This window comes from Lactuca virosa, chromosome 8 (assembly GCF_052849685.1).
Source record: "Lactuca virosa cultivar CGN04683 chromosome 8, Lactuca_virosa_CGN04683_v6, whole genome shotgun sequence".
In the NCBI taxonomy this organism is placed as follows: Eukaryota; Viridiplantae; Streptophyta; class Magnoliopsida; order Asterales; family Asteraceae; genus Lactuca; species Lactuca virosa.
The window spans coordinates 151,176,825-151,200,539 of NC_136433.1; the positions used below are offsets into that span (position 1 = coordinate 151,176,825).

The 23,715-nt window shown below is 34.0% G+C and overlaps 1 protein-coding gene across 1 annotated transcript; it reads right to left on the reverse strand.

The window, feature by feature from the left end:
• Nucleotides 1-20,268: 20,268 nt before the first annotated feature.
• On the reverse strand, nt 20,269-21,693 carry TET8 (tetraspanin8). The gene is made up of 2 exons (XM_079067198.1): nt 20,997-21,693; nt 20,269-20,818 (listed from the first exon to the last, which is right to left on the reverse strand). Exons 1-2 carry the CDS (start codon nt 21,504-21,506, stop codon nt 20,519-20,521), a joined length of 810 nt encoding a protein of 269 aa, XP_078923324.1. The 5' UTR covers nt 21,507-21,693; the 3' UTR covers nt 20,269-20,518.
• Nucleotides 21,694-23,715: the final 2,022 nt, after the last annotated feature.

Below are 23,715 nucleotides of genomic sequence, written 5' to 3' on the forward strand. Positions count from 1 at the left end.
ATGCCATGACATGTATCAGATCTAATGACTCGTATGCCTTGAGCATAAAAAGTTGGATTAGATCAATTTGGAAAGAATCAACGAATCAATATCAAGAACTTTTTTAAGTATCCTAGGAGGCCAGAGGAAATTATCTTGATAGTATGGAAGAGATCATTGTAAGAGTTACATTGATGATCAGTTCCATACTAATGAAGACGATTTCGTTCGCAGTCAGAATTGGTGCTTTTACTGGATGGTGATATATTAGCTTGGAAGAGTACCAAGTAATACACCATAGTGAATTTAACAAACTTAGAGTACATTGAAGTTAGTTAAATTTCAAAGAAAATAATGTGACTAAAAGAGATTCATTAGTGACATCTTTGCTGAAATTTAATCATTGATGGTCCTTTTGGAGGTTCTTGTGACTCTAAGGGTGAACTTACCTCGAGTATGGATCCCAAGTCACACAAGCTCACAAGACACATACTCACATTTGATAATGAGTCAAATGTAAAGACATGATAGTTAATAAGTCATATCGAAAGATAATCTTGTCGATCCATTCCACAAGCCAATGTCACTAACCAAGTCTGACGCCTCTGACAAAGTCAAGAGGCGTTAGATTTGTAAATGAGTTGGCTTGAACACTCTTAGTTTAGTTTGTTTTAAACTTGAGAACTTAAGCAGTATACGTTTTAATTCGTTTTGGCGATTATTAAGTGGAGATCTTAAGATATGATGGAGTCCGATCATTTCAATTAGCTTATTACTGTGTTCTCCTTTTGCATGTTTGGAACCCACTTTCGGAGTATTAGTTTACTCAAACTTCCACAGTCGGTCATACTTTTGGAAGTAAGTAGTAAGATGCAGTCGTCACAAATCTATACCGGCAAATATAATCATGAATTCTAAGATTGACCATTATCCATTTCTTGAATTCATACAAATATCATAGAACGAACGGATAGTTGATCACTTATCTAATGGCTAAATCTTGATTAGATCAAGAGTTTGGTAGTTGCATTGGATGGCTAACTCTCTGTTGATTATTGGAGAAATATTACTCCTCGTATAGTTGATGACTTGTCCAAGTGGGAGACTATTGGAAGAGTGTCCAAGGTCATTATCTATTTGTGATATTTCTGATAATAAGAGGGTCCTTTTGGGTTGCCCTCAAGACCCAAATTCAGTAGAATAAATAAACTAATTGGAAATATATTTTGGGAATTAATTAACAGTTTAATTAATTAACAGTTTAATTAATTAACAATTTTAATTAATTAAAACGTTGAATATACATTAATCGATAGTTGGTTAATTAGGAATGTTCCAGAACCCTTATGGAATTAGGTTGGATGAAAATCACTCCATACTACATGGGAGAAGGATCGAATTCCGTGGTTACCTCCTCATCCTACATGGGAACGAGTACAAAACCTAGGAAGGCATCCATGGCTATAAATAGGGCCTTAGGGATTTCATTCTTCCTTGTATCTTGGCTTGAAGTTTCGCCAACCCTTCTTCCTCCCCCAGTTAGGGACGATTTCTAACCCTCCTAGGGTTTGTGAAATTGACCCTTCTCCTAGTTATTTTTATTCCAATCTTTGGTGTCATTGGGTGTGATACCATTCGATGATTCTGGTTTGGGTTCTCTCATCCAAGCAACATCATGGAGGATCAAGATCTCAAGCATGGAGATTAAGGGCTACATAAGAGGTATGTTTTTCTTCTTTGTGTTTTTTTTCTAGGGTAGATGTAATTAGCATGAAACCATAGATCCATAGGTTGCATGTACACTTAGGTATATCGTAATTTCGATTTTTCCGCTACCTAGTTTAGAGTGTATTTGATGCGTAGAAAACCCAACATAAACATGCATAAAACTTTAGATCTAGCAACCAGGAAACAAAAAGCTTGAATCTTGGTTACTAACATAGGTCCATAAGTGTTGCTAGAGGTTGCAAATGGAACTTCCAAGCGGAATCTATGCTTCAATAGTGATCTCTTCTTCTTCAAACCACCAAAAGCTCAAGAATCACAATGAGAGGCTAGGGTACGTTAGGGTTTTTATGTGATTAGGGAGGAATGAGGCTATTTTGGAACCCTAAAATGAAGTTTATAGGGTTTAAATACGAAGGAAACCTTAAAAGATCATGGGCTTGGGTTGCAGCGCATCTCACGTCATGAGCTCTTATTGCTCGCGCCGTGAGCTTAGCATAATTCAACATCTTCATTTAATCACTCCTCACGTCATGACCCTTCTATGGTCACGTCGTGAGCTTGGTTTTACCCAAAAAAACATGTCTTTGACTCCTTGAAGCCCTAAATCGATCCCATCTGGAAACCGGGTGCTACACAATGTCCCCGTAGTGATAGAGAAATAGATTCTATGAGTAGATTCATGTACGCATTGGATATTGGATCGATAATGTATGTTATAAATTATACTCGTCCTGATGTGTCTTATGCCTTGAGCATGGTTAGTCGATATCAGGATAATCCTAGCGGAGCTCATTGGACAGTAGTAAAGAATATTCTCAAGTATCGGTGGAGAACCAAAGAAATGTTCTTTGTTTTTGGTGGCAAAGACGACTTAAGAGTGAGTGGTTATAGTGATGCTAGTTTTTAAACAGATCAATATAACTTTTTTTCTCAATCAGGTTGGGTATTCCTCTTGAATGGTACAGCGGTGACTTGGAAAAGTTCCAAGCAAAAGACGTGGCTGATTCTACTTATGAGTCAGAGTACATCACAACAAGCGAGGCAGAAAAGGAAGCGACTTGGTTGAAGAATTTCATTAGTGATCTCGGAGTTGTTCCATCAATCCAAGAGCCTATAGAAATTTTCTACGACAATGAAGGTGCATTTTCTTTAACAAAAAAAACAAAATATCATGGGAGGTCAATGTACATCCTAAGAAAATGCCATTATGTCCGACATAGAGTTGAAGATTGAGACCTCGTGGTGAATCGAGTATCATCAGAGGATAATCCTACATATCCTTTTACGAATGGGTTAAGAAAGAACAAGCACGTCGAGCATGCTAAGAGCTTTGGGTTAAGAGATGATAGTTCCAAGCAAGATGAATAGTTTATAGTCGACTCAATATCGGCGAAATCCCCCCATTTAATATCTTTAGTACCGATTCTCTTGTAGTGCACCCTTCATCGAAGCTTCTGCACAGCAGACAATGAATCTATGGGTCCCATATTAGTTTTAGTGATTAGTTGATAGTTGATAGTTGAAACAATATAGCAAAATAAATTGTAATTGTTTTTTGGGATTGAATAATAGAGAATTATTTATGAGTTTGTGTACTACCATCTTCAATTATTTATTCTTGTGTTTCGTTTTGCATGTTTACTTCCTGAGTATTAAATTATTCAAAACACCACAGACGGTCATACTTTTGGGAAGTAAGTAATGATATAAGACTATCATGGAGTTTTAGTAGACTTTCCTTAACGATTGGACATAGCAAGGAGATTCTTGTTATACTCATGAATGCTTAAATATGGATTTTAAGTATTGGTTAAACGCACACTTAGAGATTACTTAATGGATTCAATCATGAGTAGTTCTAAGATGATAATATCTCCTAATCTTCAAATAGAGATATATAAGTTATAGTTTACAACACTGTTTTGCAATAGTATTACATTAACACATCCGTAACTGATTTTATAAATTGTAGTTCCATCTATAGCATGATGAGTAAAGGTTATAATTATATAGTCCAAGTTTATCCATTCTTTTTGCCTATTAAAGGAAAATCGATATCTTTGGTCCACTCAGTGATTTGATATTGACATTATAGTGTTAGGCCCAGCCAAGAATAAATTGATTTGTTCAAATCGTAGTCTAATAAGGTCATAATAAATCAGAAATCGAGAAACAAAATCTTAGACTATGAGATTGATTTGTATCCATGTCGCGTGTTCATACAATATCATGTAGAATGAAGGAATGTTTGATCACTTATTTTAGGGTCATTGTCTAATATAATTCAGAGTTTGGTAGTGGCTTTGGAGAGCACACTTTGCTGGTTATTCAAAGTCTATATTTTCAATTATACTTGATGACTTATCTAAGTGGGAGATTGTTGGATTAGGTGTCTAAAGTCATAACTAAATTGGTATAACTTTATGTAATAAAAGCAAAGTCATTTTTTGGTTGCCCTCAATAATTAGAAATAACTAGGAACAACTTTAGGAGTGTGAGGAAATGATTTGTTATTTTATTATTTGATTAATAAATTAATTAGAAATTGTTAAGAATTAATTTAGTATTAATCAGAGTTAATTGGAAATTAATTTTGGATTAGTTAGAATTAATTAAAGATGCAATGGGTGAATTGAAATTGTGTAATTGTTAAGCAAGGAAGGCATTCTAGAACCCTCCATGCTTGGATGGTTTTGAAGGCGATCCAGAAGGGTTCTGGAAGCCTCCTATAGCTGATAAAAATAACTGCCTAGAATAGATTAAATTATATTATTTAAGTATTCAAATTAGGGTTTATCCTGGAGATCCACCAGTTATAAATATGGACCCTTGTTAGGCATTTTCGAACCCAAGCATACACAAGCAAGAAATCGAAATTGATTCCTTCGTCCTCTCTCCAAATCATTCCTAGGGTATTGGATGTGAGCCATTAGATGCATCCACACTATTGGTACTAGCTTTCCAAGAAACACTTGAAGATCAAGAGTTGAATGTTTTTGATATTACACAAAGGTATGTGTTCTAATCTTTATGATTTTCGATAATACATAGGTTGGATTAGTTTTTCATAGTATGTTGTTATAATGAGAAAATTCCATAGATCTCTAGGTTGCGTGTGCCCATAAAATAGTTTTATGATTCTGTTGCGTAAATCTTTTGTTTTGTAACCTAGAAAACCCATTAGAGGAGTCCATAACCCATCTAGATGGAATTTAGGGTAAAACTAAGCTATTACAAGTGTTTTAAATGAACTTAACGAATCAAGTGAAGGCGATTATGAGGTCATTAATATATGCTATACATGTTAGTAGTCCCTAAAAACTAGTACAAGTTTATATACAAAGGAAAAAAAGCATCTATGCAAAAGTACAATAAACTAATGAGAAAATTGACATGTTTAGGTTGTGTGCATGATGCTAATGGTCCGCGTGAATCTTTAGGTTAATTCAAACGGGTCATGTGTTACTCTAAACTCCATAAATTACTTTTTCACAAATTCTTGGATTTTCCTTTTATCACCTCCATTAGCCCTTATATGATTAATAGGGTTAGAAAAGGGGTTATTTAAGCAAAAATATGTCGTGGCCTAATAGGGGTATTTTGGTCAATATGTAACCTTGAATCAAACTTATAGATAAAGTTTGAGGAGTCTTGGAGTATAAGAAGCAAAGAAGTCTAGCTAAAGAAAACAACCAAGGTGAGTAACTACCGAATACATGTCCCTGTGATAAATAATGATTTTTTGAAATGAAGAATGATTAAACAATTTAACAACTTGCTTGTTATATAAAATATAATATGTATCTGTATATGCATACATGAAATTATATTTTCTGGGACTATGTTTTGCACGACTAAAAGACTAATGATTTCAAATGACTTTTCCTCAAGAATTTTGTGCATTCATGCTAGGATGAGAATAACTTGGGTTTGTCCACCCTAAAAGTCCATGGAAACTGACAATGTTGATGACGTATGACCAAAAGTTTCAAATGAATTAGGGGTGGTTCTCTAGACACTTCCACACTTGCATGCAAGTCCATCTACCTTGTATGTGGATTTTGTATGTAAGCACATCATCATATTTATGACACAAGAGTTCCTTGAAATAGTTGGCAATCGAGCCCCTTTTTTGAATACTTTCCCACGATAAAGATGTGATATACTTCTCACTTTGTGACTGACTTGTGAGGTTTGACATATCAAACTGACTTATGAAAGGGTTAAAAACATAATGCATTACAACAACTCTTTAATTACTATAATGACGATATATAAGATTTTGACTCTATTGACGATATTTGATTATGACTCTAATGATGTTAATGGATTATGAATATGATGATGATTTGCTTAAGACTAAATGATAGGTAATAACTTTTGGCTTTTATACTAAATTACTTGTGTGCTACCGGTGATTAAAGACTTAAGAGTTTTCAAGTAGTTAACGGATATCCTTAATAAGGATGATTAAGGACTTAACTTTTTATCAAAAAGTTTTTCAAATGATTCTGGGGATTTCTCATTACTCAAGGGAATGTTTTGATTCCTTTGACTTCAGAATGTGTTAAATTCCATTATTACATACTAGGCATTCCTAATGCCTAACCTATATTTTGACATGTATTCAGGTGATAGTGAAGACTTAGAATGAGTCTTGGATTTTAAGAAGACCATGATGTTGTGTGGTTTCTTGAACTGTTGTTTTGATATATATGATTGATTAAACCTCCTCTAAAGCACTTCTAAAATTGTTAATCTTTTGTGAACTATGACTATTTGACCCTTTTTCTACAAATGACATTAATATTGCCTTATTTAATTATATATTTTAGGCTACTATCTAAATATATTTAGAATTAATTTATTTATTTAAAGATAAATGGTAATATGCTTTGAAATGGATAATTATAAGTAAAATTCATAGTTGATGACAAAAGGAAAGGATTGGAGCAGATTTGAGCTGATAAGGACGAAAAAACAAAACTTGCCAAAAAACACAAAAGTGCATCATGTCTACCCAAGAAGTGCATCGCGCCCATGAGTTTAGAATCGATTACAACACGTATTCTCAATTTCCGTTACACGACTTTACCATTATCGTGACGTGGTTTCGCTGAAATCTATAAATATCTAAGATTTTCAACCCTATTTTAGTGAGCAACCTTGGGAACCTTTCCTAAAGGGTTAAAAGGTGTTCTTAATGTCCAGAAACCCTTTCGGGTTGATTTCAAAGTTGGAGAAGAACTTTGGAGTGAGGATTTGAAGTATCATAAGCTAGAGCATTTGAACTACAAATCAATTTGCTTTTATGATCGTGTTTAGCAATTCGTTATTGATGTTTTTCCTGTTTTTATTTACTGGTTATGGGGTAATACCCTTTGCTTCCACTAGATGTAGATGAACCCTTAACACTTTGGTTTAATTTGTTATTTTGATTGATAAAGTTTGATTATTTATTATGTTTGCTTAATCACCTACCTTATGTGTTAAAGTTTCAATTTTTATTGTCTCCAACTGAGTTATATATAATCTACATGATCAATCCAATTATATTAACTTGTATCTTAATTAATTTATGACAATAAACTGTTAGGAATAAAAATGGACAAAATCCTAGGGTTATGTGATATAATTGTGAACTTAAATATGTAAGAGAAACTTATATGTTATGCTATGCTTCGATTGATTTTCATGACCATTGATAAGAAATCACTAGATCAACTCTCTCATACTTCAAACATTTAATTGATTGTTTAGTTAGCAAATTGCATGATAAATGTGTTAGTTACTTTATAATTATTAGTATTAGTTAATCGGACCAAGATAAACTCATCATTATATAAATACATTATTAACTTGTTAAATCCATTGCACTTATAATAAATCAACCATAGAAAAATAAAGGGATTCAAAATCTAAGTGGAAGTACTTTACCATATTTTTCTTTAAATCTAGTCTCTAGTTTTGTTTTCGTTTATAATTTCTAGTTTAATTGAATTTAAATAAAATCCCCCTTTTAATTTATTGTTTATATTTTAATTAGCGTTTGAATTATTTAATCTAATCTTATATGTTCCCCTAGTGTCGGCATCATTTCTTACCATAACTATACTATTTCAGAATTAGGTACGCCGCCTATTGTGTGACACTTTGGCTGAGATAAATTAGAATTCATAAATTTAAAACCAGATAATTTATTAGTATATAAATCAAACATCATACACTTTTAAAATTAACTAAAGGGTTTTGAAAAGATTTAAACTAAATGAATCAAAAGATGGGGTGTTTCAGGCTGATGTTTAGGACAGAACTATGATGGAAGATTGTTTACCAGCAAGTAAACGGGCCTGATGGGTTGGTTGTTAAAAAGCAGTAAGCTACTATGGAGTACATCCGAGATTCCCAACTTGATTAATCTTGCCCTAAATATCTCCATGTTGCACTATCGGCCGATAAAAAGAAGACAATATGTGAACCCTAGGAGCATGTTGTTGGGTGATGTTGATGATTATTTTGCAAGGGTGTATGGTGGTTTCGTGGAAACGGTTTGAAGACCCACCCACACAAGTGTGTTTGTTGGTCATTCAATACACGACGACCTAACTTTCAATAATCATTACCACATATGGAGCCTCGATTTAGCCAATTGTTTTGATAATTATGGCTGTCATAATGTAGAATTATTGGAGAATAAGCTTGATCGGAGTGATATGAATTTTGTGGTCTTCGGTGTTGTAATAATAAGTTGTTTATCCAAAAGTAACATCGACCATGTTTTAATAATAGAATGTGGAGGAGAGCGGTGTCAGATAATGTTTTCTACATAGTCAAACCTTGAGGATAATCCATTCATTGGATATATAACTAAGTTTTAGTTGGGTATCAGTTACAACTTTCCATTTCGGACTCAGTTACAACTTTCCAAAACTTGACATATTTGAATGGCTTCTTGTTATTTTCCAGATGGTATATTTGTAGCGCTGCTTCAAAAACGACTTCATCAGTTTGTCGCTTTTTCGTTGAGTTTTTAAACTGTTGTACAACCCGTTAAACTTTGTAACACTCTTGTTTGCCTCTTGATACCTGGTCGTCATTTTGTGTTATGTACCATATTCACCACGACTCATTTCTATATGAAAACGTTCAGTAATGCGAGCCCAAAAACGCTCACTTGTTTGTAAATTTTAGGTCTTCGGGTCTTCCGATATGTCGACCCACGAACAGAACAAACACATATTCTTTCTTTGGATTCAAAATTTTGAGGGGGTTTCTTTCCTTTTTCTTTGAGACGGGAGAGCTCGACGACGTGTTGGGGTTGGGTTTTTGGGGATGTCATCTAAGTGACGATTGCATTTCTGGAATGAACTCGAATTCCAGATCGGGCAGGGGTTAGGTTTCTGGAACATATTTGAGAATAGACAACAAGTTGTTGAATAGGTTTGGGGCAAGGGTTGGCATAAAATAAGATTATTGCATATTTTAAAATTAAAATTGGGAGGTGAACAAATAGTGGTGTCTATTTGTGGTCAGTAAAATGGTATTGATGGATCAAAAACAAAATTGTTTATAGTAGGTGTGTTTGAACTAATAGCATGAGAATTCTTCTAACTGAATCTAGGGGTTAGGTTGTTGGAATCCGGTTTGATGAAAAAAGGATTGAAAGATAGAAATGTGATAGTAGGTTATGTTCAATTGAACGTTAAAATGTTAGTATTTATAGAGTGGTAAAAAAATTTAAAAATGAAAATTAGTCGTTTAAAGTGGGAGAAAGATAAGATAGAGAGAGGGTGTGTGTGCATGTGTGAGTGTGTGTGTGTGTGAGAGAGAGAGAGAGAGAATATGTATGTGTATGTTGTGTTTGTGTCGTGTGGTTTTGGTCACCGCACAAAAAAACTCCACCTGATGTGGTGTTAACGCACCCACCATGTGCCATGTTGCACGTACCGCACAATATAATGGTGATACACCCATCGGTCTAATTGTTGTTTGCTTCTGTATTTTACACTATACATTTTCAACAATTCTCTTCTAGCAAACATAACCTCAGTGTTATAGACATTCATGTCAAATATAATATACTCTAAATTTAAGCGATTACTAAGCATAGTTTTTAAAGTTGTGTATTGTATTAAGCAATATAATCATCAAATAGTTCTTACACAAAATTTCACAATTGGCCCTTGTGGTTTCCAAAAACTTGCATTTTCAAGATATCTTTGGAAAGTGTTACACTGGTAAAATCAAACACACTTAGTCCTTTTAGCTAACTTCGTTAAAACTGTTGGATAAGGTGTCTAAGTCCATAACAATATTTGAGATGTACTTGACCCGACCCGGCATGGTCCATTTGGGTTGCACTTCACCCGAACAATTTGTTTGGATAATCTTTTGAGAATAGTATGTTCATGCTTTATTAATATATTATAAGTTATAATATATTAATATTAAATCATATTATTTAATTAGTATTGGTCATAAATTAATTTAGAATTAATTTGGTGATAAAAAAGGTGACTAATTAAATATGGGCTCTTGTATTTTATGTAGTGTGGGCTAATACTCATTTGGAATGGGCTTGGCATGCATGGGAATCCATGGATAGTCCATGGAGCTTTTAACCCATGGATCCTTGGAAAGGAAGAGTCATGGGTATTAGGGTTTACATGGATGTAACCCTAATCCTCCACACTATATAAAGGAGCTTATGATGCTTGAAATGACACTAGTTGTGTGTGAACAAGAGTGGTGGCCTAATTTCTAGAGCACATATATTATTCTCTCAAGGTTCCAAGGTTTGTGGTGATTTGTTATTCCACTTGAGGCATTCATATTATTGGTGCTAGGCTCTCAAACTCCAAGCAATCAATCACTATCAAAAGGTATGTCATTCTTCTAGTGTTTTATGATTCTAGTTCTTCATGCCATGCTAGTTAGGATGTAAACCTTGGAAATTATTATTTGCATGTATTTTAGAGAAAACATAGATCCAAGGTTTATTAGGGTTGCATGTACACTTAGGAGTGTTAGAATGCTCAAAACCCAACAGTGGTATCAGAGCCTAGGCTTGTTTTCTTGAATACTTGATGCAAATAGCTGAAAAATGTCGAAAAACTGCATTCTGCACAGCTGACTCGCCGAGTCCCTCATGGAACTCGTCGAGTTCATGCATATATTCAACCAACTCGCCGAGTCAGTTCATGCACTCGACGAGTTGGCAGGCCTGAGTGCAGATTTTCGAGATTTTATGCTAGAATTGGTCTAGAATCATTACCTTAAACTGTTTTGGACGTATAAAACCTGTTTTGATGTGGTAATGATTGTGGTAAACCAATTTCAAGGCTAATATCAAAATTCCAAGTTTTTATATGTGTTCATATGATTCTTGAAATTGTTGATGTGGATGTTCATGTTCATATGAGTTTTGTTAGATCATAGGAATTATTTGCAAATTGTTTGTTAGTTAATTCTTGATCTTAATGTGTTTTAATGGAATTCATAATTTGTCCTCAAGTTATGGAATTCCAAAAGTTTTTCTTTTAAATGTTTTTTTAAGAAGTCATAAGTTACATTTTCTTGAAGAGTTTTCTAATAAATGCTTTTATGGACTCCATAACTTGTCCTCAAGTTATGGATATCCAAGAGTCTCTTCATTAAAAGTTTTAAAACACTTAATTAAAACTCATAAGTTATGAATATCCAAAAGTTTTTGAATTGTTCAAAACTTGCCCTCAAGTTTTGAAATTTGTAAAGTCTCACACAAACTTTAATTCCATACCCTAGAGTTTTAAAAGTTAAAATTCAACCCTTATACTATTTATAACATTAATGGTTAATTATTATATATATGTATAAGATTAAGTCGTTTTACCGTTAGTAGGCCTCATTAACGAAACCGGTCTATAAGGGGGTATAAGGTTGTTGCCTATAAAATGGCAACTTAATGGGTGTCCACTCTCACCCACCGTTTCCTTGATCGGTGGAGGGTCGTTAGCCGAACGGGTAGGACAATGACTTGATCGGTGGAGGGTCGTTAGCTGATCGGTGGAGCGTGTGTGGTTAACCGGCACATCGATTAGGTGATAATATTAAGGGTACCAAGTGAGTTTGCATGGTTATTCACACCTTGTTTTGTGATCCTCGGCATCCCAGTCACAAAACGTCAGAGGGCACAATCGAGATTGAAACATGCCATTGAAAAGTTCAATGAATCTCAAAAGAATCTAGGAATTTCAAATCCAATTAAAACCTAATAATTCATTTCGTTTTTTATGGTGGAAATTGGTGAATCGTCATTCACCTACCTTCAAATATTTTATAGCTTGGATTACGGCATCCCTCTTCCAAGTTATAAAATATTGTGTTGGGTCCTAGCCTTAATATTCCATATTGGGTGTTATATTAAGGACTTGAATCAACTAACTTGATTTTCTCCCATTGTAGATGTCTGGTTCAGACAACTATGATCTTCCCAAATCTCTTGGAACAAACTTTCTTCTTGAAGATGATGTCCCTCAACATCATGCTTCACTTCCTCCACCTCCTCCATTTATTCTCCCTGACCCACAAGCCTGAAGACTTGAAAGGTTCAAGATCACTCAAGCTCTACTAGAAATGAAACATAAAGATGGAAGACCTGTGTGCACTCATGTCTTAGGAATAAAGTCACACATTGACAGGCTGAGAATGTTGGGTGCTGTTATTTCAAGGAAGTTCGCTGTTGACTGGGTTCTTCAGTCACTTCCTGAGTCGTATAGTGAGTTTATTAAAGACTACCATATGACAGATCCTGACATAACCCTAATAGATCTTTCTTATTTGCTTGTTGCTGCTGAGTCAGCAATTATTTGGCGCAATGGTCAACCAAATATTGATGGAAGGTCTAATTCTCAAACTTCCATGGACATGGACAATGGTAACATTGGAAGTCCAGAAAAGCTTTCTCTTCCCAATGGAAAGGGATCGGCCTTGGTCAACCCGGTTGACCAAAAGGTAAAGGGAAAGGCTAAGTCTGTGATTGTCTCGTGTACCATTCCCAAAGAGTCTATATGTTTTTATTGTCATGAGAAGGGACATTGGAAGCGAAGCTGCCCTGAATACCTGAAATATTTGAAAGCAAGTAGAGACAAAATGTTTGACTCGGCTTCAGGTAAGTCCACTATCTAACTTTGTTAAAGTTCCTAATTGTTGATTCTTATTACATGATGTGACTAGGTTGCATCTTGATGTTTAGCAGAATCGAGCAAAAGGAAGGTTAAAAGAAGAGTGTGCTGAATCTGATCACGAAGATGGATTTCTATCGCATGGTTCGAGGATCGGATTCTTGAGCTACTACTTAGAAGTTATGATAGATTGCTAGGAAATATGTAATAGCATAGTTTCCATTTAAAGTTGCATTGTAAGGAAAAGTTTTTCCGCATTTTATGAATAAATAAAATTTTGTTTTACTTTATTTTATATCTCCTTGCAATGGCATTCATGGAAAGTTAATGTTTGTATGTTTCTAGCAATAATGAATTTGATTCTTTTATCTGTGGTAGTGTCTAAATTTATCAAATAAGGAAAGATTCTCATTACCCAAGGTTTCAATTGGACTGAAACTTGGAATCATTCAAGTTGTATTGCATGATGAATGAGAATTTTCATCTTTGTAAAATTGAGACTAATTCATTGATCACATGCATATGTGAGTCAATTGAAGGACTAAGGAATTAGATACACTGGGTGTGTGCTGGTCAAGGTCCACCACAAAGATCGATAAGACTATTCGTCATGATTTACTAAAGTTTAGTAAATATGGTTGTACCTACAAGTTGTAGTACAATTCTGAAACATTGGAAAAGTTTCAATGTATGGCAGGACGAATGGGAAGAATCAAATTGGGCAGAAAGATAAAAGGTTTCTCAAATCTGAAAAGATGGGAGAGTACTTTAGTATCTTGTTTTATGATCATCTTAATGATTAAGAAACCATGTCACAATTCATCCTCTAAGGATATCTTAGTGCATTTTATAGCTAAGAAGAGGATTCATGAATTGTTGGAATGATTAAAATCAAAAAGATGAATCATACTTCGTTCCAAAAACAACTCTTAGAGTCATACTCCAAGATTGTAACATTGAGTGACATAAAGTAAGGTTTAAAACACTTATCAAATGTAGTGTAAAATGTTTTCTACTCCTGTACATTTGAAATTGGTAAGTTGTGATGTCTTGGATAAGACAAAGACCAACTAAGACCAATTGTGTGAAGTGTTTATCTTGATAAGAATCCGCACTATCCCTTGAATATTTGTTTTGTCAAGGAATGGTCCTTGACTAGGGAAACTTATATGTCAAGAGGACAGTGGGAGTCTTAAAGATCCTGAAAGGATTTCAAGATTTAATCAAGAGTAAAACCTGAGTTTTATCACTAGCACACGACTTAAGGTTTGCAACCTATTAAGTTGACATGATTCTTGTTTCTATGTCTGTTCCTATTAAGTTGACTATGCATATGAGTTTTGTTAGTTCTAAACTGTGTGCATAACAGCTTGGAAGCATTGGTGGGCCTTGTGCTACCAGGTGACAAGAAATTAAGATTGAACAAGTTCAATCCATGTAAGGCTGAATTTGTCACTAACCTTGTCTTGTGATTATGGTTTTGACAAATTCACATGGATAGAAACTCATACACTATAAAATCTAAGTGTCATAAGGTTTCTCTCCGATTCATGAAAATGATGGTGAGGAAACGCTTTCACTAAGTAGATTTTAAGTAGATAGCAATTGTGTTGTTTGCATTCTCAAAGTCTTTAGTGGAGCGTGTGTGGTTAACCGGCACATTAACATGGACTTGTGAGAAATGGCAAACATGTCTAAACATTATGATTACGGCATCCCTCTTCATAATTGTTTAGACACACATGTGGGCTATCTAAAGAAAGATGTATGAGTCTGAGAAGCTTAGATAAAGTTTTTTTTTCGAAGCATCTCGTATCAGAAGTCTGAACTTTGGTGATGAAAGTCAATAAAGTATTGATTTCTAGAAGTCGATTTCTGAGTACATGTCAAAGCTAGTGGGAGCATAATTGTTGTGCTAAATAATTATTATGCTAGTGGGAGCATAATCAATTATGATGAGTATTGTTAATTATAGAAAACAAGAGTTTCACTTGGAAAATGTTGTTTTGCTATAATTAAGGGAGAGGAGATTATACTTCATTTCAATCCTAAAAAGTTTAAATTGAGATTTCAATCATCTTTAGTCAAGGATATATATATATGGATTTTATGTTGGAATGGTTCAACATAAGGAAATTCTATATATATTGCGTTCTCAAATTCGATTATGATTACGGCATCCCTCTTCATAGTCGATTTTTAAAACATGGCAAATAAAAAATATTGTAGCAAAAGACTGATCTAGTATCAGGTCTTTATGTGAGACATCATGAATCGTGTCCCATATGCTTCGGGCATAGGATCGGTCACATGTGCTATAATATTTATCCGTTCTAAACTTTTCAAAATGCTTAGAGCATTAAGAAGGAAAAAGGAATAGAACCGGATATGACTAAAATGATTAAGCAATTGCCGAGGACAATCTAAGGTTCACCAAAGATTGGTTGCTAAGGGACAGTTGGAAGTATAGTGTTAAATTTTGGAAGGACCATATGGATATATACTGAAAAGAGGTAGCTCTTGTTTAGATATGATAATCAAAATGGGAATATGGAAATTTTCCATATTGGGAGTTGGATATTAAGAATCTATGAGAAAGTTAGAAACTTTTATGCAATAAGGATGTTCAAAGCTATGTACTTTGAATATGAGACTTCGTTTCCACATAATTGATCTCCTTTGGAATCCTCTGTAATGACTGATGACAAGGTTTTGGTGACCTTGTGCATAATCATTACGAGAGGATCAGTGCATATAAGTTTAAAATCTAACAAATTTTTGGTAAATGGTAGGAATTAGGAATTCTCACATTTACAATAAGGATTTGGGATTGTGAAATGAGCATCATTGGAATCATGTTCAATTGATCTATTTCACAAAGTAAAGATCATAGACAAACATAGTGTGCATACTTGGAGTATGGCATAACTATTGTTTAGAAAAACAAAGTGTACATGCTAGGAGCATGGGACAACTGTTGTTTTTATTCAAGTATTAAGTTGATTATTTGAAACATTATACAATGAATAATGTGTAATCAATATGGTGATAAATAAAAGGTGGTTTTATTTATATTCAAAAGGGTTCTGAGACCATATTGGATTTGATTATTATTGTGTTTCACTTTGCATGTTTTGACTTCCATAATAACTAGGTTATTCTTTCCGAAAGATTAAGTTATTCAAACCATCCACAGTCGGTCATATGTTGGAAGTAGATATGAATCAAGACTGTCATGAGTTGGTTGTAGAGGTCTAAGATGTTGGACATGGCTACAACACTCATGAGTGATCATAAGTTATGAGTATTGGATTCAACCCACGCTCACTTGCATCACTTCATGGAATTTATCTCGAGTGATCGTGAGACGGTAATATCATATAAGTCTTCAAACCTAGAGATATGAGTTGTTACCTATGAGTTGGTTGTACATTGATTGCACAAAAACGCATCAGTAACTTGATGTTATAAAACGTGCCTTTGTGTATAATTCAACAAGTAGTAGAAACAAGTATATGAGTCGAAGTTTATCTGTTCCTTCTAGTTCTTGGAGGATTAGAAGCGATATATGGGCCCCTCGATGATTTTGTTTTGACCTATGTACCGGGCCCGGTCAGAACTAAATTGATGTGTTCGATTAAGTTCTTTGTCAAACAAATCGGAAATCGGGAAACAAACTGCTGGACAATAAGTAAGACATTGTTCCATGTATTTGTCCGGCTGATATCATGAGAGCAGAGGATTATATGATCACTTATCTAAAATGGCGCTTCATAGTTCAACAGGGTTTGAGAGCTACGATTGTCGGTTGGTTCCTGAAGTCATATCTACAAATATGTTATTAGACTTATCCAAGTGGGAGACTGTTGGATAAGGTGTCTAAGTCCATAACAATATTTGAGATGTACTTGACCCGACCCGGCATGGTCCATTTGGGTTGCACTTCACCCGAACAATTTGTTTGGATAATCTTTTGAGAATAGTATGTTCATGCTTTATTAATATATTATAAGTTATAATATATTAATATTAAATCATATTATTTAATTAGTATTGGTCATAAATTAATTTAGAATTAATTTGGTGATAAAAAAGGTGACTAATTAAATATGGGCTCTTGTATTTTATGTAGTGTGGGCTAATACTCATTTGGAATGGGCTTGGCATGCATGGGAATCCATGGATAGTCCATGGAGCTTTTAACCCATGGATCCTTGGAAAGGAAGAGTCATGGGTATTAGGGTTTATATGGATGTAACCCTAATCCTCCACACTATATAAAGGAGCTTATGATGCTTGAAATGACACTAGTTGTGTGTGAACAAGAGTGGTGGCCTAATTTCTAGAGCACATATATTATTCTCTCAAGGTTCCAAGGTTTGTGGTGATTTGTGATTCCACTTGAGGCATTCACATTATTGGTGCTAGGCTCTCAAACTCCAAGCAATCAATCACTATCAAAAGGTATGTCATTCTTCTAGTGTTTTATGATTCTAGTTCTTCATGTCATGCTAGTTAGGATGTAAACCTTGGAAATTATTATTTGCATGTATTTTAGAGAAAACATAGATCCAAGGTTTATTAGGGTTGCATGTACACTTAGGAGTGTTAGAATGCTCAAAACCCAACAAAAACAAGGGGTTAAATATTTATGAAATGACATTTTTAACCTTACTTTTTGTTATTTTATCATTTTGTTCACCGTCACCTTTTTCCTCTTTCCTCTCTATCCCCCACCACCACCACCCTACCCTTCTCATCTCTTTCCATCATCTCTGACGACCACCACACTGACAATTAGAATCTATAGAAATAAAGGCATTTAAAGTTAGAATTTTTATACAAAATACTAAAAAACCATAAATCTTTAAACAAAAAACAGTAAGCCAAACCAAGATCAAAATCTTCGAATTATCCTAAGAAAAAGTAGAAGCACATAATCTCCATGATCGAATCGAGAAGAACATAATCTCTAAAAATTTTGAAATATGATTTCTATTGTAATGCCTAACAATGGATTATAAACCATAAGTGGTTAAGGAAGGAGAGGCCATTGGAGGTGAGGCCACTGATGGTGGAAAGAAAATGTCTTCGTTGGTGAGAAATAAGACTGAGACCGGGGAAGGAGAAGGTCGTCGATAGTCTAAAAACTGACTTTGAGAGGCGGAGATCATTAGGCACCAAGGTTCTAGAAAGCTCATCATGGTTCCAAGACTTGTACTTGACGCCAAACTTTAACAAAATGTCGTCTTAAGTCATATATGTATATAAAAATGAATAATCGTAGAATATATATATATATATATATATATATATATATATATATATATATATATTAATTATATACAAAATTATCGTTTTAAGTCACGTCTTACAAACAACATGACATGCTACAGCTCGTAAAAGTTTGAGACATGACATTGTAGCCAAGTCCCACCTAATGTTATTTATAACATTGGTATGCACAAAGCATATGGGGTTAGGGCTCTTTTTTTTATTTATTTTCATTTGTAATCCTTGTAATATATTAAGTGATAAAGTTAACATAAATGGAAAATAAGTGTATTTTTTGTCATTTTACTCGGATTTAACCTTTGATTTTCTAACAGAGTTATACATAAGGACCAATCTTGCTTGATTTTGAAACAATAGGGACCATCGGTGTAACACTTTCCAAATATTCAGAAAGTGCCACTTTTAGAATACCATAAGGACCATTTTTGTGAAATTTTGTGAAGTTCTTAAGTCCAAGAATTAATGTTATGTTCGGCTAAATTTTTACATCGAATTCATTTACTTAACCTCATATTCAGTAAATCAATTGAACTACTTAAAAATACGTTAAAAGTAAATTGACTTTATACATGTTTGATTAATAAATAAGAAGGAAGATTTTTAATTGTTAAGAAGAAATTTAAGAATTGGTATCTGGGTGGTCATTGAAAATTACATTGACGAGAATGACACTGTGGTAAACACCTCCCTTTCCATCAGCGTGTGTGGATTCAGATTTCGTGATCATCTTAAATCATATATGTGATGATCGTGGGTTACCTTAATGCTTGTCAATTTAAATATCACAATGAAATTCAATAAAAATAAACGCAACTTATATATAACTGAATTTGGAAAAGAAAGAAAAAAAGAACACTAGACATAATATCTTCTTGACCATTCTCGCCTTTGAATGTTCACCGAAAATGACAGTCAAACAAACATTACTCGAGTCGGATGGATAAACGCAATAGCAAATTTATGGTTATGCATTTGGTAATACATTCGTGTCCTTATCCATCTGAATTTCTTTAATATGGATAATTTAAAAATAATAATAATAATAATCATTTGACATATTACAGTAATTTTTTGAACGCCTGGATATTTTGTTAAAAGATTATACTTAACATTGGAGCTATGGTTGTTCACTATTCCGATAAAACCGATTTGTTCAATTGGAGAATTTGGATCAGACTATTTTGTTCGGATATTCAGATTTTTGGATGAGTTTTCAGGAAAACCGAACTATTATTTCGAGATTTCGGATTGGTTACGGTTTGTAAAATTAAAACCAAATAGTCCAAAGAACAAGAGTTATTATTTATTTATTTATATATATTTGTTTTGAATATACATTTTTTAATTATTTATTAATTTATTAAATTGTATTTTTAAATAGATTAAAATGTATCATCCAATAAAATATAACTTAACATAACTTAACGTCCCACGTTTGTTTATCTATAGGATATTAAATGATAATATACATTTTGAATAGTTATTCATAAACTTTAATTCTCAATCAAACAATTTATTTTTGTTTAGAATTGATTAATAATCATGTTATATATTTTTTTAAATGTAACGCCTCTTGAAAACTAAATTGTAAAAACCGGTCCAACCGAATTATAATTTGTTTGGTCCGGATCAAATTTGAATTTAGTTCAATTTGGATTATTTGATTGGGCCGGATCAAACCGATCCATCCAAACGAACACCCCTAATTGGAGGGGTTAATGTTCTACAACAATAAGTAATAATTATTTTAGAATATTTTTTCTTTAAATAAATTCTTTTTTTAATATAAATAGAAATAAATATTGTTATTTTTCATTAAAACGTAAAATTTTACATAAAAAAATAAATTAGTTATTTTAGTTTTGACTATTATATGGTTTCTGTAACACATGCTAATAAGTTCATACATAATCAATGATCACTCAAAAAAAGCACTTACACACCAACCATGTGGCCAACTCATAAAATATGAGACGTTCTAATATTAATTATTTATTGCAGAATAATAAAATGTTGGGTAGGAATAACAATACCCTTAAACAAACATTCTAATTATCTAATTCACACGAATAAAAACCAAAAACCAAATTCAAATTCGAAATCATCACCAAAACGTAAACCAAATTATTCAAAATAAATCTCAATAAACGTTTCCATACAAATAATATTTACACCTATAAGCGGTGGTCGTCTCTCAAACCCAAAATATAACAATCGCAGAGCAACAGTCAACGCCCATCGCCATTGATCTAAACATTCTATAGCTTCAAGAAACAATATAGACAAATAGGAAAAAACGATTATACTAAAGTATAAAGAAAGACACAACCCAGTAATTTCCACCCAAAATCACTCTAAGGGTAGCGCTTCCATGAATTATCCTCACGATTGTTCCTGAATGCACAGCAACCAATCGAGTAAACGATAATGAGGAACACGAGGAAGATGACGTTGAGTACAGCAACCTTCTTCCAATCGCTCTTTATGTTGTCGAGTAATCCAGCCTTGCATGATTGGCAGTTGAAACAGAGGGTGTTTGGATCGTTGTCCCAAGCATTACAGTCAGGGTTGCCGGAGGTCGTCGAAGTTTTGGTCCAGTTGGTCGGAGTTACGTATGTGAAACCGCAGTCGTTCGAGGGCTTGCAGCATCCAGACTACAAAACAGATCAAACAATTAAAATAATTCTTTTGCTAACCGAAGTTTTGACAATGATAACGATTCTACAGCTCCAATAATTATCAATTCCACAAAATCATGTTACTGTAAACCAATCTCAGATCTAAAAGATGAAGAAATTATGAAAGGATATGATGGAATTTGTTGATTGATACCTGAATAGAAGAGAGATGTCTGGTGTAAAAAACGTCAACTGGAGTATTGTCAGATCCATCATCAATCAAGCTCTTGCAAACCTTGCTATCCTGTAAACAACTCTTGATCTTATTCCAGTTTTTGTCACTGTTAACCCGCTTCTGTAACCAACTCGAATAATCTCCTAAACGGTACTCCTTGTATCCTCTACCGGATACCGTGTTTCCGGCGCCCTTGTTGGTGACGACGAAGGCGAAGATCGTGAAGCAGAAAAGTAGAAGGATCAGTAGAAACATGACGAGTAGGTAAACCCATAACAGCCAAGACACGCGACAACACGCGCCGATGAGTCCGGCGAGTGAGACGATCATGAGGAAGACGCCGAGTGCGATGACTGGTCTATCGAGGAATCGTTCGCATTCGGAGGTTCCTTGACGTGAAAGCCAGATACCGCCGGCCAAGATGGGGATTGAGAGGAGGAATGTTACGAAATTGAGGATGCCGACTAAGTTGTTGCTTATACGCACCATGGTTGCTTGATTTTTCTATTGATCTTTTGAAAAGTGTATAGACTTTTTGGGGATTTTGGTTTGATGAACTGATGAAAAGATGAAGAAAAGGTGAAAACGCAGTGGGATTTCGAAAGCGAAAAAGGGGATTCGTATGAGAATATTTTAGAGATAGAAAATCGAGGACAGAAAGGAACGCAACGGCGTTTGCTGATAAAAAGGCTAGCTGGGCTGGGTTTTTGTACTCTCGGTGTAAGGGATAATTTTACAAACGTACCCCTGGATATCACTATTATGCAAAATAATCCCTTATATTTAGGGTTTTTATAGGTTCAAATATAATCTACTATTTTGGATAAATTCGATGAAATTTATACATAATAAGTTGGATATCGACCAATTTAATTTGATTAATCAGAGTCAATCAAATCAATTTGATTTAATAAAATATTAAATAAGATCAATCTTATATTGTTGAATATTTACAATTGTTTTATCTAATATATCGGATTTTGATTGATTTGTTATAATAATAATATATTTTGTTTCTTAAAAAGATAGTGACCTGATTTTATTAATCGTGTCGTTAAATTTTATTAAGGTCGTATTTCATTCTTTCTGTATATGATTCAAATGCAATTATGCAAAGAACCTTTTGTAACCTAAGCTCACATATAATATGTTGTTTATACATGAGTGGAAGCATGTACCGACGAATACGATTCATTAGGATGATGTGTCGAGAATGACTTTAGCGTATCGGTTGGTTAGATCAAAGGATAGCCACAAGATTTTTATATAGCAAGAATATCCTGCTAATTTTGAAGGGTTTTTGTATATAATTGCAATAAGAACATATTTTTGTGTAGATTAGAATCTTGGCTCGCTAATATGGAGAATGAGAAGAAGATGAGAATCACAAAATTAATGATGTTATTATAGGATTATGGTAGAACATTGTTGAATATGATCAATCATTGAAGATTTAAAGAAAAAGTATTGTAGTGGTTCATACATGTCTAGAAGAGGCAACTAATGTTGTTAGACATGCACACGAAAACCAGATCGAGGGTCTAAGATCTAATCTCACCCAAAATCTAAATTACCTCAAGCATGTTTAGACTAATATGATCCAACGGATAAAAGTTGAATTACCCATTAGTAGGTCTCATCAAATTTGTCCTAAGATCACCAAAAATCGGATCTGGTGTCTTCAAGGTGAAAAACATTTTTTTATTTGAAGGTTTCCAATTGCTAGTGACTGCTGGAATTAGGTATTTTAAGTATTTTGGATTTTTTTTATCCCTCCTAACTTTATATAAATAGATCGTGTATTATACATGTCATGGTTTGATCACACTCAACAAAATACTCTACTATGTTTCGTGTTTTCAGTATCTCATATACTGAATATATGGTGAGTGTCATGCTTAAAGCATGATGCAAAAATTATGGTAACTATTTAGTCCCTCACTCAAATTCAACTTTGAGACGCCATGCCATTTATATATATTCAACTAGAGTGCAAGATAACTATAATTAAAGGGAAGTGATTCTTCCACGACTTTTTTTTATCCCTCCACATATTTTTATAGTAAAAGGACAATTATGCCCTTATTTAAATTTGAAGAAATTAAAGAGAGAGAAATATCCCATGTTTCCAAAAGATGTCAGTCCTTCTTCCTTCTTCCTTCTTCGTTGCTCCAAGCCTGCAGATCTCCAATTCTTTTCCTGTGCAAATGTCTAATATCTATTCAGTTAGTTCTAACAATAATGTTCACAGTTGATAATCTCTTCAGAGTGTATGATTCCCTATGTATGTGTTTGATTAGAAACAAATTCCTCTCGCTCAACTTTAAGGTTAATTTACACCCTCCGGGAAGAACTGCAACTACACCCAAAATTATTTTCCGGGAAGACTCCGCTAGAGATCACCGTCATCGGAGCTCTGCAATACTATCACACAAACTTCATATACTACTTCACAAATAACTTCTGGTCCGAACCGGTAATATCATGCACATTCGGGTCGAAAAAGTCTGTGTTACTTCAACACCTGAGTAATTGTAATGGATAAGAGAACATGGAGAAAAAAAAGCGACTACTGGAAAATCGAAAACCCGATGGAAATCCAGAGGAAAAGGAGGATCTACGAACTGGGTTTGATAGCCGGGAATATTGAACAGATTGATCATCGGTGGTACAACATGGATTCGGAGGGGAAAATGTG